The sequence below is a fragment of the Acinonyx jubatus genome, chromosome E1 (assembly GCF_027475565.1).
Source record: "Acinonyx jubatus isolate Ajub_Pintada_27869175 chromosome E1, VMU_Ajub_asm_v1.0, whole genome shotgun sequence".
Taxonomy (NCBI): Eukaryota; Metazoa; Chordata; class Mammalia; order Carnivora; family Felidae; genus Acinonyx; species Acinonyx jubatus.
Window position 1 is genome coordinate 2,815,277 of NC_069397.1, and position 14,174 is coordinate 2,829,450.

At 47.9% G+C, this 14,174-nt stretch overlaps 1 protein-coding gene and 1 non-coding gene across 7 annotated transcripts; both read right to left on the bottom strand.

Moving 5' to 3' along the window:
• Nucleotides 1-789: 789 nt before the first annotated feature.
• TMEM107 (transmembrane protein 107) lies at nucleotides 790-10,802 on the bottom strand. 6 transcript variants are annotated; one of them, XR_008294440.1, is made up of 8 exons: nucleotides 10,575-10,802; nucleotides 10,325-10,392; nucleotides 10,122-10,222; nucleotides 9,015-9,111; nucleotides 8,592-8,784; nucleotides 1,985-2,259; nucleotides 1,712-1,841; nucleotides 790-1,511 (listed from the first exon to the last, which is right to left on the bottom strand). XR_008294440.1 is itself a non-coding variant. In XM_015069484.3 (5 exons), exons 1-5 carry the CDS (start codon nucleotides 10,659-10,661, stop codon nucleotides 8,715-8,717), a joined length of 423 nt encoding a protein of 140 aa, XP_014924970.1. In that variant the 5' UTR covers nucleotides 10,662-10,802; the 3' UTR covers nucleotides 7,952-8,714. The 6 variants fall into 6 exon arrangements, 1 of the variants encoding a protein (XP_014924970.1); XR_008294441.1 differs by having other exon boundaries at nucleotides 1,712-1,863; XR_003416689.2 differs by having other exon boundaries at nucleotides 790-1,307; nucleotides 1,712-2,259.
• On the bottom strand, nucleotides 7,977-8,112 carry LOC113596016 (U8 small nucleolar RNA). The gene has a single exon (XR_003416721.1). It is a non-coding gene; the product is annotated as a U8 small nucleolar RNA (small nucleolar RNA).
• Nucleotides 10,803-14,174: the final 3,372 nt, after the last annotated feature.

A 14,174-nucleotide genomic window follows, 5' to 3' on the forward strand; every position in this document is an offset into this window, starting at 1 on the left:
CAGGATGCGGAGGGGTGATGTGTGCGACTCAGGTCTTCTGACAGGTGACAGAGCACCAAGAGTCCCAACATTCTGAAAACAGGCCCTCGGCCACCCCCCCCCCCCCCATGTTCAGCCAGGCCTTGACCGGGGGACCTGGTGACCTCCAGGACCTTCAGACGCCATGCCCTGACTCCCTCTGCCCTTGTCCTTGCGTGGTCTGCCATCACCCTTCAGCCACTATGTAGCCTTGAGCGCCTTGTTGAAATCTCATGTCCACAGCTGTCTCGGGTCTCTTGGTCCTTGTAGATTTATCCACCTTGACTTCTTTCGTTATTTAATTCAGATTTGGAAGGGAGGGAAGACAAATGTTCATGGCCAATCTCCCAGATTATCCAGAAAACTTACCACACTTTAATCCTTCAAGGACCAGCTTTTTAGGTTGTTTCTTTTTTTCTTTTCTTTTTTTGCTATTATAACAGTGCTCTTAGGAATGCTGTTCTATATACTTGCCATGATGAACTGACTCTCACGACAACCCTATGAGGTTGGTATTGTCTTGATTTTACATTAGGGGAAAACTAGGCTCAGAGAAATGCCTCGATGGAGTCTTTTTAAATTAATGAATCAACTCCCCCCCCCCCCCCGCACATACAGAATGATACCTGTTTTAAAAAGTTTTTGTGTGTGTGTATAAAACAATATATATACACAAAGTGGTACCTTTTTAATCTATTCTCCCTGCATGAGTCCCAAGCACAGTGCCAGAAACAAGGCAGGCCAATGAATAATGAATGAATGATGGTGAACTACAGTTTCAGTGAGGAGTGTTTTAAAAGACAAACACACAGCACAGCAGGCAAATGGACCGTTAACGGTGAACGCCTAGGCTCCTGTTTGGGGAGAATGGGTTTGGGCAGGGCCTGTGTGCCCACTGTTCCTGTGAGGACAGCCCTGTTTGAGCTGATGAAGCTCCGATCATCTGTGACCAGTGTGGCCAGGGAGCTGGCTCCTGTCACCGCAGCAGGACAGGCCCGGGCCTTCTGCCTCTGGGAAACAGAGCAGCGTGGGCTTGGGTGGTGGGGACGCCATATGCCAGAGCCTGGTGTGGGGAAGACGAGACGCAGGCAGATCCCAGTCTTCTGGGACTGGGAGCCTGGGAGGCCTCCTGGTCGCACATCCGGACTCTGCAACCCTCAATTCCTTAGAGGCTCACTGGGGTTAACAAGTTCCTCTGTTGGGGGGAAGGGGGATCCAGACTGTATGTGTGGTTGGCAAGGGGCCACATCATCCTTATTTCCTTCCGTCTCACATGCCATGTCCGGAGCCTGGCAGGTGGGAGATATTCAATGAAGACTTGTTGAATCGAGTGACTGATTTGGCCTGACAGCCAGGAAACTTGGGACCTATCTAGCCCCAGCTCTCCATATTTGCGTGAGGCAAATGGCTTTCTCCTGGGGCCCCGTGTTCCTCATCCGTGAAACGAGGGCTCCTTCATTCTCCGATGCCAGGCACTGTGCTGACACCAGGAGCTACGATGAGGCACAAGAAAGATCATTAAAACACAGTGTGTTTGTCGGTTTTACCTCAATAAAGCGGGAAAACGAAACGAAACAAAACCCAAAACCCATCGCAGTCTTTGATGCACGTAACCATCGAGACAGGCGCCAACACAGCTCAAACCGATTTAAACCAAAAAGGAGAATCTGAGGGCTCACGTACTGAAACCCACCTGGAAATACCAGGAACCAGGCACTCCCGTGACATCATCGGGGAATCTGCTGTCTCTGTTTCTAGCTTTGCGGGACTCCGACTTGGCTTCATTTCCAGATGGGGGGCACCGGCAACCGCAGGCTCACATCCTTCAGGAATGTTACGGTTTGTCTTTTGAAAGGCATGTGCTTCAGAATTCCCAGAGTTCAAAAGAGCACACGGAGAAAGTCCCCCTCCCGCCCAGTCCCCCAGGCACCTGGCTTCTGCCCTCAGCACCAGTCTTCCCAGGTACCTTGGCTCCTTCCAGAGATGGTTTTCCCACGGGCTGGTCTGTGCTTTCCCACTTTTTACACAAATGGAAGCAAACGACAGGAGCCATTCCACAAAGTCCCTTTGTCACAATCTTGGAGATTGTTTCTTTCCCGGCTGCCCAGGGTTACGCTGTTACGCGACTCGATCGGTCTCCCGTTGACGGTCACACGTTTGCGACTCCAGCAAAGCCGTAAGGAATAACCGGCACGTTCCCATCTCACCCATATGCAGGACTACCTCCCAGCAGTGAAAATCCTGGGTCAGAGAGGAGGAGCATTTGTTTTGATTGCTTTTGATTTGCGTGGATATTGCCAAATTGCGCTCTGTGGGTGGTTTACTCCCACCCACGAGCAGGTGAGGCCTGTTTACTTCCACCCATACCCTCTCCAACTCTCAATGAGACTTTTCCGGTGTTACCAGTACAAGTCAAACACCATCTGCATTTATTTCTCTTATGGTCAATGAGCTTAGGCATCTTTTCATATATTTGAGAGTTCTTTAGATTTCCTTTCCTGTGAAATGTCCATACAATTTTACTGTGCCTTTTTCTTTTTTAATTTTTTTCTTAATTTTTTTTAACGTTTTATTTATTTTTGAGACAGGGAGAGACAGAGCATGAATGGGGTGGGGGGGGGGGCGTCAGAGAGAGGGAGACACAGAATCTGAAACAGGCTCCAGTCTCTGAGTGGTCAGCACAGAGCCCGACGCGGGGCTCGAACTCAGGGACCGAGAGATCATGACCTGAGCTGAAGTCGGCCGCTTAACCGACTGAGCCACCCAGGCGCCCCTCTTAATGTTTTTTTGAGAGAGACAGAGACAAGAGTATGAGCAGGGAAGGGCCAGAGAGAAAGGGAGACAGAATCTGGAGCAGGCTCCAGGCTCTGAGCAAGCTGTCAGCACAGAGCCTGACACGGGGCTTAAACCCACAAACTGTGAGATCATGACCTGGTCCAAAGTTGGACACTTAACCAACTGAGCCACCCAGGTGCCCCTTACTGTGCCTTTTTTTATTGGGTTGTTGGTGTATTGCTTATAGACTTGTAGATTTTTATGTATCAAAATGAGCCCTTTCTCTGCAATGTGAATTACATTTTCCTTAGATTGTCATTTATCTTTTGCTTATGGTTTTTTACCATGCATACTTTTTACATTTTTAATACATAAAATGTATCGGGGTTTTCTTTTCTTTTTCTTTTTTTCAAAATGTTATTTAAATTCTAGTTAGTTATGGGTTTTCTTTTAGGACTTCTGTGTTTTGTTTTCATACTCAGAAATGTCCTCCTCACTCCAAACTATTTTTTTTTAAGTTGATTTATTTTTGAGAGAGAGAGAGTACGGCAGAGGTGGGGCAGAGAGAGAGAATCCCAAGATCTCGGGGGTCGCAATCTCACGAACCATAAGATCATGACCTGAGCCGAAATCAAGAACCAGACACTTGGGGCCTGGGTGGCTCAGTCGGTTAAGTGTCCAACTTCGGCTCAGGTCACGATCTCACATTTCGTGAGTTCGAGCCCCATATCGAACTGTGGCTCTGTGCTGACAGCTCAAGAGCCTGGAGCCTGCCTCAGATTCTGTGTCTCCCTCTGTCTCTGCCCCTAACCAGCTCACGCTCTATCTCTCTGTCTCTCTCAAAAATAAAAAGAGGGGCGCCTGGGTGGCTCAGTCAGTTGAGCGTCCGACTTTGGCTCAGGTCATGATCTCACAGTCTGTGGGTTTGAGCCCCGCGTCAGGCTCTGTGCTGACAGCTCAGAGCCTGGAGCCTGTTTCCAATCCTGTGTCTCCCTCTCTCTCTGCCCCTCCCCCAGTCTCACTTTGTCTCACTCTGTCTCTCAAAAATAAATAAATATAAAAAAAATTTTTTTTAAATAAAAAGAATCAGACACTTAGCCGACTGAGCCACCCAGGCCTCTCCCTCACTCCAATGCATACCCCCCCATCTAATTATGAGAAACACCAGACAAATCCAGATGGAGGGACATTCTACACAACCACTCACCAGGACTTTCCAAATGTGTCAAGATAGTGAAAGGAAGGAGAAAAAAAAAAGTGGTTGGAAAAGCCTGAGAATGACAACTAAATGCGATGTGAAATCCTGGATTAGAGCCTGAATTGGAAAAAGGGCATTAGGGAGAAAGCTAGTAAAATTCAAGTAAGATCTGTAGATCAGGTAATAGTTCGGCATCAGCACTAACCTTCTGGTTTCCATGATCGTGACCTGACTTTGCAAGATGTTAACATTTGGAGGACCTGGGTGAAGGGCATACAGGAAATCTGTATTATTTTGCAACTTTTCTGTAGGTCTAAAATTAGTCAAGAAAAAAGGTTTAAAATGTCAAGTTTTGTTTTAGTAAACATTTTTGAAGGTTTGATTAATTAACTTATTTAGAGAGAGAGTGTGTGTGTGCAAGCGAGCAGGAGAGCAGCGGAGAGAATCCCAAGCAGGCTCCACACCGTCAGCCCAGACCCCTATGCAAGACTCGATCCCACGAACCAATCTGTGAGACCACGACCTGAGCCGAAAGCAGGAGTCGGAGGCGTAACCCACTGAGCACCCCAGACACCCTTCCGCCTTTGCTCATTTTCAAAGTGCACAATTCAGTAGTGTTAGTACATTTATATTGTTCTACAACCGATCTCCGGAACTCCAATTTTTCATCTTGCAAAACAAACTCTCTACCGCCGAACAGCTCACCCCCTTTTGTTCAGCCCCTGGAACCCCCCGTTCTACTTTAAGTCTCTATGTGTCTGACTACCCTTGGTACCTCGTGTAAGCAGAATCAAGCAGTATTCGTCTTGTGGGACTGGCTTATCCTGATTGACAAGCCACTGATTACACAATAAAATGAAAAACCTATTGCGGATGCTAATTGGCAAAGCCTCTGGTGTTGACTAAGAGACAGATGGTTAAAGTGCTTGCAGTACCTGTTTCTGGAGTGTGGGTGAAGGAACCGAGGCACAGAGAGGTTAAGTGACCCGTTGCCAATCACACAGCCACGAAGGAGGCCGGATGCACTTTGAACCCGGACTGACCCCACGGCTCGTTCCCACAGTCTTTGCCCTGGACTGGGGCTCACATAAGAGAGCCAACACTTGGAAAACAGCAGCATCTACATGGTGTCTGAAGACGAGGCAGCTACAGGTATCCAAGGAGCAATGATCAGCAACACATAAGGGCAACTGGGGGAAGTGACCCAGTGGCATCTCCCCCGTGACTGACCCGTTGTAGGCACACAATCAATATTAGATGAGCCTGAGGGGTGCCTCGGCGGGGGGGGGGGGGGCTCAGTCCGTTAAGCGTCCGACTTCGGCTCAGGTCACGATCTCACAGTCTGTGAGTTCGAGCCCCACGGCGGGCTCTGCGCTGACAGCTCAGAGCCTGGAACCTGCTTCCGATTCTGTCTCCCTCTCTCTCTGCCCCTCCCCTGCTCGCACTGTCTGTCTCTCTCTCAAAAATAAATTAAAAAAAAAAAAAATTAGATGAGCCTGAGAAGAAGCAGCCAGAATAGTGGGAGGTAAACCAAGAGAACTATTTTTCAGAGGCCAAGAAAGAAAACCTTTCAAAAGAGTAGTGGTCAACATATTATGTGGCGAAAAGCGGCCAAGCCGAAGGCTGAGGAGTGCCCTCTGGATTTAGAAACAGGGATCCGCGATGGGCAGTTTTTTGGGATGAGAGGGGTGGGAATCGCTGATAAATATTTAACAGCCAACTCTCCAAAAGCAGTACGTATTTATACATGTACATAAGTTTATTATCAATCTTACTGACACAAAGGATGTGCAACAGAATTTACAAATAATAATGAAATATACAATATTCTTTACTGTAAATTCCACTCTTGTATCCATGACTTCCTAAGTGGAATTATACCCTACCAGTGTAATTCCAAAATGAATGTTGGTCGATATTTGTATTCACATTTTGGAATGACACAAAATGAAGCAGTGAAGATATGTTGCACTTTCACTGGTTCCTCAGGGACTGGACTGACCTCTTCACTGAATCTGTTAACAGTTTTCAAATTCTGGGAGAATATTTCCTCTATTTTCGGTGCTATTTGCAATGTAACAGTTACAGACATGGCAGTTTTATGTGTAACCTGCATTATTAACATTGTCTCCGTCATCTTTTTTTAAATTTTTTTTAAAAATTTAACGTTTATTTATTTTTGAGAGACAGAGCAGGAACGGGGGAGGAGTAGAGAGAGGGGGAGACACAGAATCCAAAGCAGGCTCCGAGCTCCGAGCTGTCAGCAGAGCCCAAAGCGGGTCTCCAACCCGCGAAGCGAGAGATCATGACCTGAGCTGAAGTTCGACGCTTAACCGACTGAGCCACCCAGGCGCCCCCAACATTTTCTTAAATCTAGGTAATCAGCAAAGCCCCATATGCTGCAGTTGCCAATCTCTGTGGAGTAAATACTCCTGCCGGAGCCAGTTTCAAAATACCAACTTGATGTCTCCACATGAGCTGGGAAGAGATACACAGTAGGAGCACATCATCATATAGCACTCCCACGATACAGATACAGATGTAAATAACCTCAAGAGCACATAATAGTAACATGTAGAAAATAATCAGGAACCTGAAACTAGTGTAACATTGTGTGTAAACCACACTGAAAAAAAATGAATAAAATAAACTCCTACAAAGTAAAAAAGAGAGAAAGAGAGAGAGAGAGAGAGAGAGAGAGAGAAGAAAAAACAATCAGGAAGTAATGAGTTTTGAGTATTTATGACCTCTGTTTTAAAATACAATTTAACTGTTTGTATCATTTCTGATAAGAGCTGTTTCACAACTCGCCCACAATGTTTCTGAAACACAAAAGGTCGGCTTTCACAAATCGGTGAAGCACACAGACCGCAGTGGGATGTGACTCCCCAGCCACACTCCAGGACCTCAACTCCAACTGCTCCTATAGGAGCAATACTCCTGCCACCTTGGGCAAACGAACCCCTGCTCCGTAGCCTCTGTAATTCTCCTTTGCGGCTCTTACCACAATTTGCTCTGCAAGTACTCTGCGAGGAGGGGGAACTTGTTTCTGGTCGATCTCCATGCGCCACGATGGCTCCATCGTGAGGCTGAGCACGGACCATACTCACACTCTTCCCTCAGTCAGTACTTCCTACAGAGCTTTGCATATAGGAAATGCTCAAGAAGTATTTATTGAAGGAGTGCTCGGGATGAAGGGCTGCCAGAAGGGACGATCCTCCAGAAGGGAAAAGGGGGGGGGGGGGGGCATCACCTGAGGGGCCTCACCAGAAAGCATCTCCTTGGATGCCTTCTGCTTATTTCGAATCGCCAGGGCTCCCCCATTTGGGACTGAAAAAATGCACAGAGGACCTTCCCAACATACACCGAACCTTCCCTAGTAAATACGACCCTTGATCTGAAACAAGGTGGCACCTCAGACTCTGGCAGTGTTTGTCCAATGCCTAATAGCGTGTTCAAATAATCTCCTTTTGGACGTGTTCTTGCCATGTGCTGGCAGGCAGAAGGGGGGGGGGGGGTACTCATCAGACCACTGAGGAACAGCGGAAGCTACGCCCAGGTGGCCCTTCTGGCCTCGGTGGGATAGACGGTCTGATAATAAACTACTGGCGACACCAAGTTTGATAAAGTATTAACAGCGACTTCACGGAAACCTGGATACCAACCAGTTCTTCCCTTGCAACAATTAACTAACCTCGCGGAACACTAATCGACCCCTCCCTTAAGGAGCCGCCCCACTAAGATTGTGTCGTTCAAAAACACGCCAAGACCCGTCCTCGGATGATGGAAGTTTCCGGAAAACCGGCAACCCATAGCAGGAAAATACGAAGCCCAAAATACGAGCTACCGTCCGGAAGATTCCAAGCAGTCACCGTCCCTCCCCAGCCGCTATACGCAGCATAACCCGGGTAGTTACACCATTTCACACCCAAAGGACACAATCTATCACTTCCCATAAAAACAAAGATGAGGATCGTCAGACAGAATCAGATAGGAGCAATCAGGGTGTTGCAAGTCCTGATTACGCAGAGACGTTAATCACGAGTCATGCGATCTCCAATCATCATGTTCCAATCTGCCCTCCACAAGGAGGAACAGGTAAGGATTATCCTACCTGACGATAAAAGAAATTACACGTGCGTTCCTTACTCAGGGAAAAAGGTCCCGCTTGCAGCTAGGGTGAGTAGTTAAGGGGCTAGCCCGAGCAACCCGATGTTATTCAGGGTCTTCCGTTACCGTTGCTCGTTTATTTGCAGAATTAAACAATATTTCTTTCCCGATTTGACTGCCAAAAAGAGACAACCTAATTCCTCCCAGAATGCTCCACTCACGAGCTTGGCACCAAAATCGCGGGGACCTTATTTACATATCTCCGCCCACCGGCCCCCTTCCGTCAGACGTCTACCGTAATAACCAAAATAAAAGCGACACGTATTATCTTACAGTCTGCAAGGTTGGAAAACAGCCTTCCGTTTCTCTAGCAGTTTGGCCGCCCCAATTCTCCCCTAGAATTGTCGTAAGTCTTGATCTTACTCTAAGATATATTTTATTACAAGCACTAAAGAAAACGCTGATAATCCCAGACTCGAGTGATAATTACCCTTACACTGACATCCTCCATCAAATGCAATTTGAGGGCTGGAGACTGCCTTCCTCGGTCCAGGAATGGTGAGTGGTCCCGTGTTCCTCGAACCATCATCCCTATGTTCCCGTCACGAAGGTCTCAGAAAGGTTTCTTTTTCAGTCCAAAGACGCTGATGAACAATGCCATTTCAGTGACAGCTGGGAGGGCACTGTGGACAGTAGAGTAGTGGGTGGTTGGTTCAAGGCCCCTTCCAATAAAAATCCCCAAATCCCCAAACTGGAGACTCCACCCCCAAAGTGTAGGAGAAGGGGAATTCAAAAGACTGCAGGATGTTGAGTGGATCTGGTATCTCATACATGGAGTAAAGGACTGAGTGGGGGAAGCCTTCAGATTGAGTAAACCTTCCTCCCCGACTCCCAAACATTGGTGGTACCGTACCTGCAGAAGACGAAAATGTACCAGTACGTGGTACACTCCCAACGCTCGAATATGAAAAAGGACAGGGCCACAGATGCACTACAATGAGCCCCAATGGCTTGGGAATGCACCAGAGTCAAGGAAAGCCTTTGGTTCAGTAGTTAGCGATGAGCCAGAAAAGGCCATTGGTGGGGCAGGCATCTGCTCTCAGGTTCACCTCTTGCTCCCTTACCACATTCCCAAGGCCACACGTCTGCGTTTTCGGCAGCCCTGACTTCTGAATTTTAGGACAGCCATGTGAGTAGAGACCAGAACTGAGCCAGCACAGCTGGGACCCCAGGCTACCCAACCCCATATCTAGGGGGCCAGCCTGGCCCCTTCAGGTAGAAGCAAGTTCCCCATTGCACACCGTCAAGGTGCCTGGGCAGCTCGGTAGGTTAAACTTCCAGTTTTTTATTTCTGCTCAGGTCATGATCTCACTGTTCTTGAGATCGAGCCCCGCATCGGGCTCCACTCTGGCAGTGCGGAGCCTGCTTGGGATTCTCTCTCTCCCTCTCTTGCACTCTCTCAAATAAATACATTAAAAAGAAAAGAAAAGAAAAGAAAAGAAAAGAAAAGAAAAGAAAAGAAAAGAAAAGAAAAGAAAAGAAAAGAAAAGAAAAGAATGTTCTCAATGACTTAATTCACTCTGCTGGAATCACTGTCCAGCGCCCTGGCCCTCTCAGTCTACAATTCAAGGGTCAAGAAGCTTCCCTGATCTCCATCTTCCTTATTTCTCCGTCTCTTCTGAGTTTCCATAGAGCGTCATATCTTCACACACTCCTGTAGCACAATGCTTATCACACTGAATTACAGATGTCCTGTCCGCATACCTGCCTCTTCCGCAAGTTAGAAAACAGAGTTTTACTCCCAGATGGGATCTCCAGCGCCTGGTGCACAGCGGGAACTTAACAAAGGATCGAAGGGCGTCTTAAATTTTCCACGTTGCCTAAGAAGATCTATCAGCCGGAGGTGCTGTTTGCCCGCTAGAGCACACACTATTGTGCCAGAAAGGCCTGGTTAGGTGGCTGAAAGGGAGTCCAGATGGAAATGGGCCGTGTGGAAAAGGCGCGCAGGCAAAAAGGATACAGATGAGGCTCTGGGTGCTGTTGAACATGGAAACCCCTGAGAAGAAACCGGCCAGCTCCACTGCAAAGAGGCCCAGAGTGACGGACAGCGCTGCCACGAGCCTGCAGACACGAAGGGGGTTGGCTCAGGCCTCGGGGACTTCTTCAAAGACCCTTCCACCCCCACCAGTGCTGAATTCTGACCACCCTGCCCCAAGTGCTCACTGAATGTCCTGCTTCTCGTACTCCTCGGGGGTGAACGTGAGAGGCAGGCAGGCGTGGATGTTGCTGTCCTGGGGAGCGGGGCGGAGAGGAAGAAAATGAAAGAAGGGAGCGCAGCGGGGCAGCCCTGGGGTCCGAGGGGGGATGGGAAGACACGCCCGCGTAAGGCCCTGGGGAAGGGGCGTAGTGGGGCTGGGACCACCCCAAGGTGGGAACGGGGTGGGAACGGGAGGAGGGTGGTCGTGGGTCTTACCCGCGACCAGAACAAGGTGATGACGACCACCAGATGCGCCAGGAGCGTCAGGAAGCGAGAGGGCACGAGCCCCGAGATACGGCCCATGGCCCCCCTGGGGCAGGAGTACCGACTGGAGCAGAGGCCGTGGTCTGTGGGGCTCAGGAATGACCACGCCTGAAGTCTCCTCAAGTCTCGCAGGCTAGCACGTAAAAATTCGACGGGCGCCTCCTTCCCGCTCGCGCTGGCGCCGCCCGGTTGCCTGAGCAACCGCGTAAGCCGGCGCTGCGGCGGGAATCTCGGAAAATCTCGCGAGGGCTGTAAAGTCTCGAGCGGCAGCCACCGCCGCAGAAAACGCGAGGCGGAGCTCTGCCGCCGGGGGTGCGGTGCGGTTCCGAGTTCCCCGACTAGGTCTCTGCTGCGAGCCCGGCAGGTCCCTCCGACCTAGGTGCTCGCTGCAGCCCGCTGTCCCCGTCAGGCCTAAGGCAGGGTCTCTTTCTCCCTCCTCCGCATCCCTTTAGCCCCCGCTGCCTTGGGCACGTGGGAAAGAAACGTGCAGACGCGGATGTCCCCGCGTTGTCCCGCCGTCACTTATTAGATGGCCGCCGAGCCCCTGGTTGTCCGAGGACCCCGGATCGGAACCTTCCCTGATGCTCTTCTTCTCCCCTCCCCGCCCAGCCCCAGTTTAGTGAGAGCATCGCAGAGAGCGGAAAGTGGCCCGTTCTCTTTACGTGGATGAGGGGCGCTTTTGGGGAAGGGCATGGAAGCGAGGAGCGGACGGATTTTCTGATCTCTTTGAGATATGGGCACCGGACTTTGCCTAGCTACATTCCCAAGTACCTCTTGCTATCACCGACCTCACTGACCTTGGGCCCTCAACTGGGATCCTTGCAGAACAGAAAGTTCTAGCCCACTCGCTGCTCACCCTCAGGTCACAGCATCCCCGGGACCTCCCCCTGGGCCGATGACCAGATCCTCTCTCTCCCTACTCTCCATCTGAGTGTTTTTAGGCCGGTCTAAGCGAAACACCCAAGCCCAAGGGACATTTCTGTTTTCTTCATTCATTCGACAAATATTCATTGACCAGCTAGCATGTGCTGGGCTCTTGTTCTGGACAAACAAGACCCAAGTCTCTACCTTCCTGGAGTTTCTATTCTAATCAGAGAGATCCAGAGGGACAGCAAACAAGCCCCCCACGGTAATCCAATGCTGTAAATAACATTTTTAAAGAGGAAACTCTAGAATAATAGAGCAAGCAAAAACCCTTTGGAAAAAAAAAAGTCCTTTATCCTTAAACTTTGTTTTAGGAAATGTGCTCAAAATTGAGAGGAAACACATCTATTTGAGGACCCCACCAAAATAAATAGATTTCCTTTTTCTAAACCAATAGGTAAAATCAGAACTCAAAGAGATAGTGAAAAGGTGTTTCTTCAAAGTCACGAAAGACAAAGACTGAAGAGCTCTTCCAGATTTAGGGAGACTAAAGAGATGTGACACATTTGACATGAGAAATAAAATGTGTGATCCTAATGGATCTTGGACTGGAAAACAAAAAACAACCATTTTCTTTTATTGTGAAGGACATTAGTGGAACCATTGGCAAATTTGAATAAGGCTTCCAGTTTAGATATCAGTATTATCGGTGTTAATTTCCTGGTTTTTGATAAATTCTACTGCCTTTATGGAAGAGAATGCCCTGGTTAGCAAATACATGCAGTTTTAGTGGTAAAGGAGAATTATGTCTGCAATTTACCATCAAATGATTCAAAAAATATATATACGCGTGTCTGTAGAGATAGAGAGGCAATGATAAAGCCTGGTCTTGAAGGCACATGAGAATTCTCTTATTATATATGTATTTTTTTTATCTTTTAATTTATTTTTTTTAAGTAAGCTCTACACCTAACCTGGGGCTTGAATTCACAGCTCCGAGATCAAGAGTCACATGCTCTACCGACTAAGCCAGCCATCCACCCCTGTCTGTATTATTTTCGCAACTTTTCAGTAAATCAAATTATTTTAAAATAAAAAGTTTTAAATGATAACCCTTTCTAAGTTTTCCTTCTGGGTCTTATATAATATTATTATTGAGACATTAAATTGCTTTATAAAAAGAAGAAATATTTTTCAGATTGATGTTCCTAAATGTTCACTTCCTATGTATTGAAACTATGTAATGACATTTTCATACAAAACCACTTCTTTCGAGGGTAGTACAGCCTTATCCTCCTAATGGAGACAATGTGGTCACCAAAACTCATAAAACAATAAAATGCCATCATTTAGATTTTTCAGAGGAATTATCTGTATAAAGACTGAGATTCAGCAAAGTCTCTTGATTTTTTTTTACTCCAAAAATATTGGCTGATGATCGAATATGACCCACACTGGTTTCTCAGCTCTCGGATGTGTAGGGGAGACTCTTTAATCGTTGCACCATTTCAAAATTCTGAAAATATTTTCAAACCTCCGCCACCGCAGGAGGGACAGGCAAAATACAGTGATCCCATCTGCTTCTCTCCTTTGAGGTGACACTCGTTAGGAGACCCTCAAAACAAGTACAACAAAGACATGTAAAGTATAATGAGGCGGGCTCTGTGCGCATAATTACAGCGTAGCAAGCCTGGAAACCTTCTGAGCACACGGACAAGACGCAAAGCACTGAAGGGCTCCTTCTGGTGCCTGCAGATCACATGACCTTTCTCCTGGGATGAGGAAGCCCAGGCCTTCAGAGCCAAACTCCCCCAGTGACAGTTGATCAAGTCTGACTGTTCGCAGAAGAAGGTAGCACTGTCATCCAATAAAAGGAAGCAAAACCCAACACATGCCTTTGCAAGATTTTCCAAGTTCCCGGAGCAAATAGAATGAAGAGAAGGAGTCAGCTGGGGAAAGATCTGGGGAAAGAACTTTCCAGGCAGAGGCAAGTGCAAAGGCCCTTAGGTGGGAACAAGGCCAGTGTGTTCGCGGGACACAAAGGAAGCTAGTGTGTCTGAAGCCTAGTATTGGAAGGGGAAGAAGAGCTCAGGGGGATGGGGGATGGGTGGACAAGACATGCGGCCTTGCAGCCATGGGGATGGACCTGGTCAGGTTAGCATTCTAGAAGATGACTTTGGTTGCAATATGGAGAATCGATTTTAAGATGTTAAGTAGAAGGCTTGTGAAGAATCGGTATAGTTATCCAGGACGGATGGAATGATGTTGGACCAGAGTGGAATAAGAAAGTGGAGCAAAGTGTAAGGAATCAAGAGAGCATTAAAAAATAAGGTCTAAACATGAGACTATGGGTAGGTGAGAAAAAAGGAAGGGGTCAAGCATGTCTCTTAGAGTTTGGGTTCCTGCAGATGGAAGTTTGGGGCATTCTGTTTATTATAGGCTTCCTGCCTAGGGGAACCTACTAGATAGTAAGAACTGGTAGTCACGTTTCACATTAAGAATTAATAAACAGTGAGCAGGCGTTTAGGTCTGTCCTGTCACTTTTCCATGACCTTGGTTCCCAGAAGCTTACGCTGCAGAGGTCACACAAAAGTGAGTTTTAGAACCACCCTGTGGCCGTAGGAGGTACTGCTGATGATATGGCGTGTCCTTCACTGGTGGCGGTCCACTGGCTCCAGGGCTGGAACC

Coding starts and splice junctions, on each gene's coding strand:
- TMEM107 (XM_015069484.3), bottom strand. CDS start 10,661: ATGGGCCGTATCTCGGGGCTCGTGCCCTCTCGCTTCCTGACGCTCCTG. Junction 9,112..10,121: donor CAGCACCCAGAGCCTCATCT/GTATCCTTTTTG, acceptor TGCATTCCCAAG/CCATTGGGGCTCATTGTAGT. Junction 8,785..9,014: donor TACATTTTCGTCTTCTGCAG/GTACGGTACCAC, acceptor TACTGTCCACAG/TGCCCTCCCAGCTGTCACTG.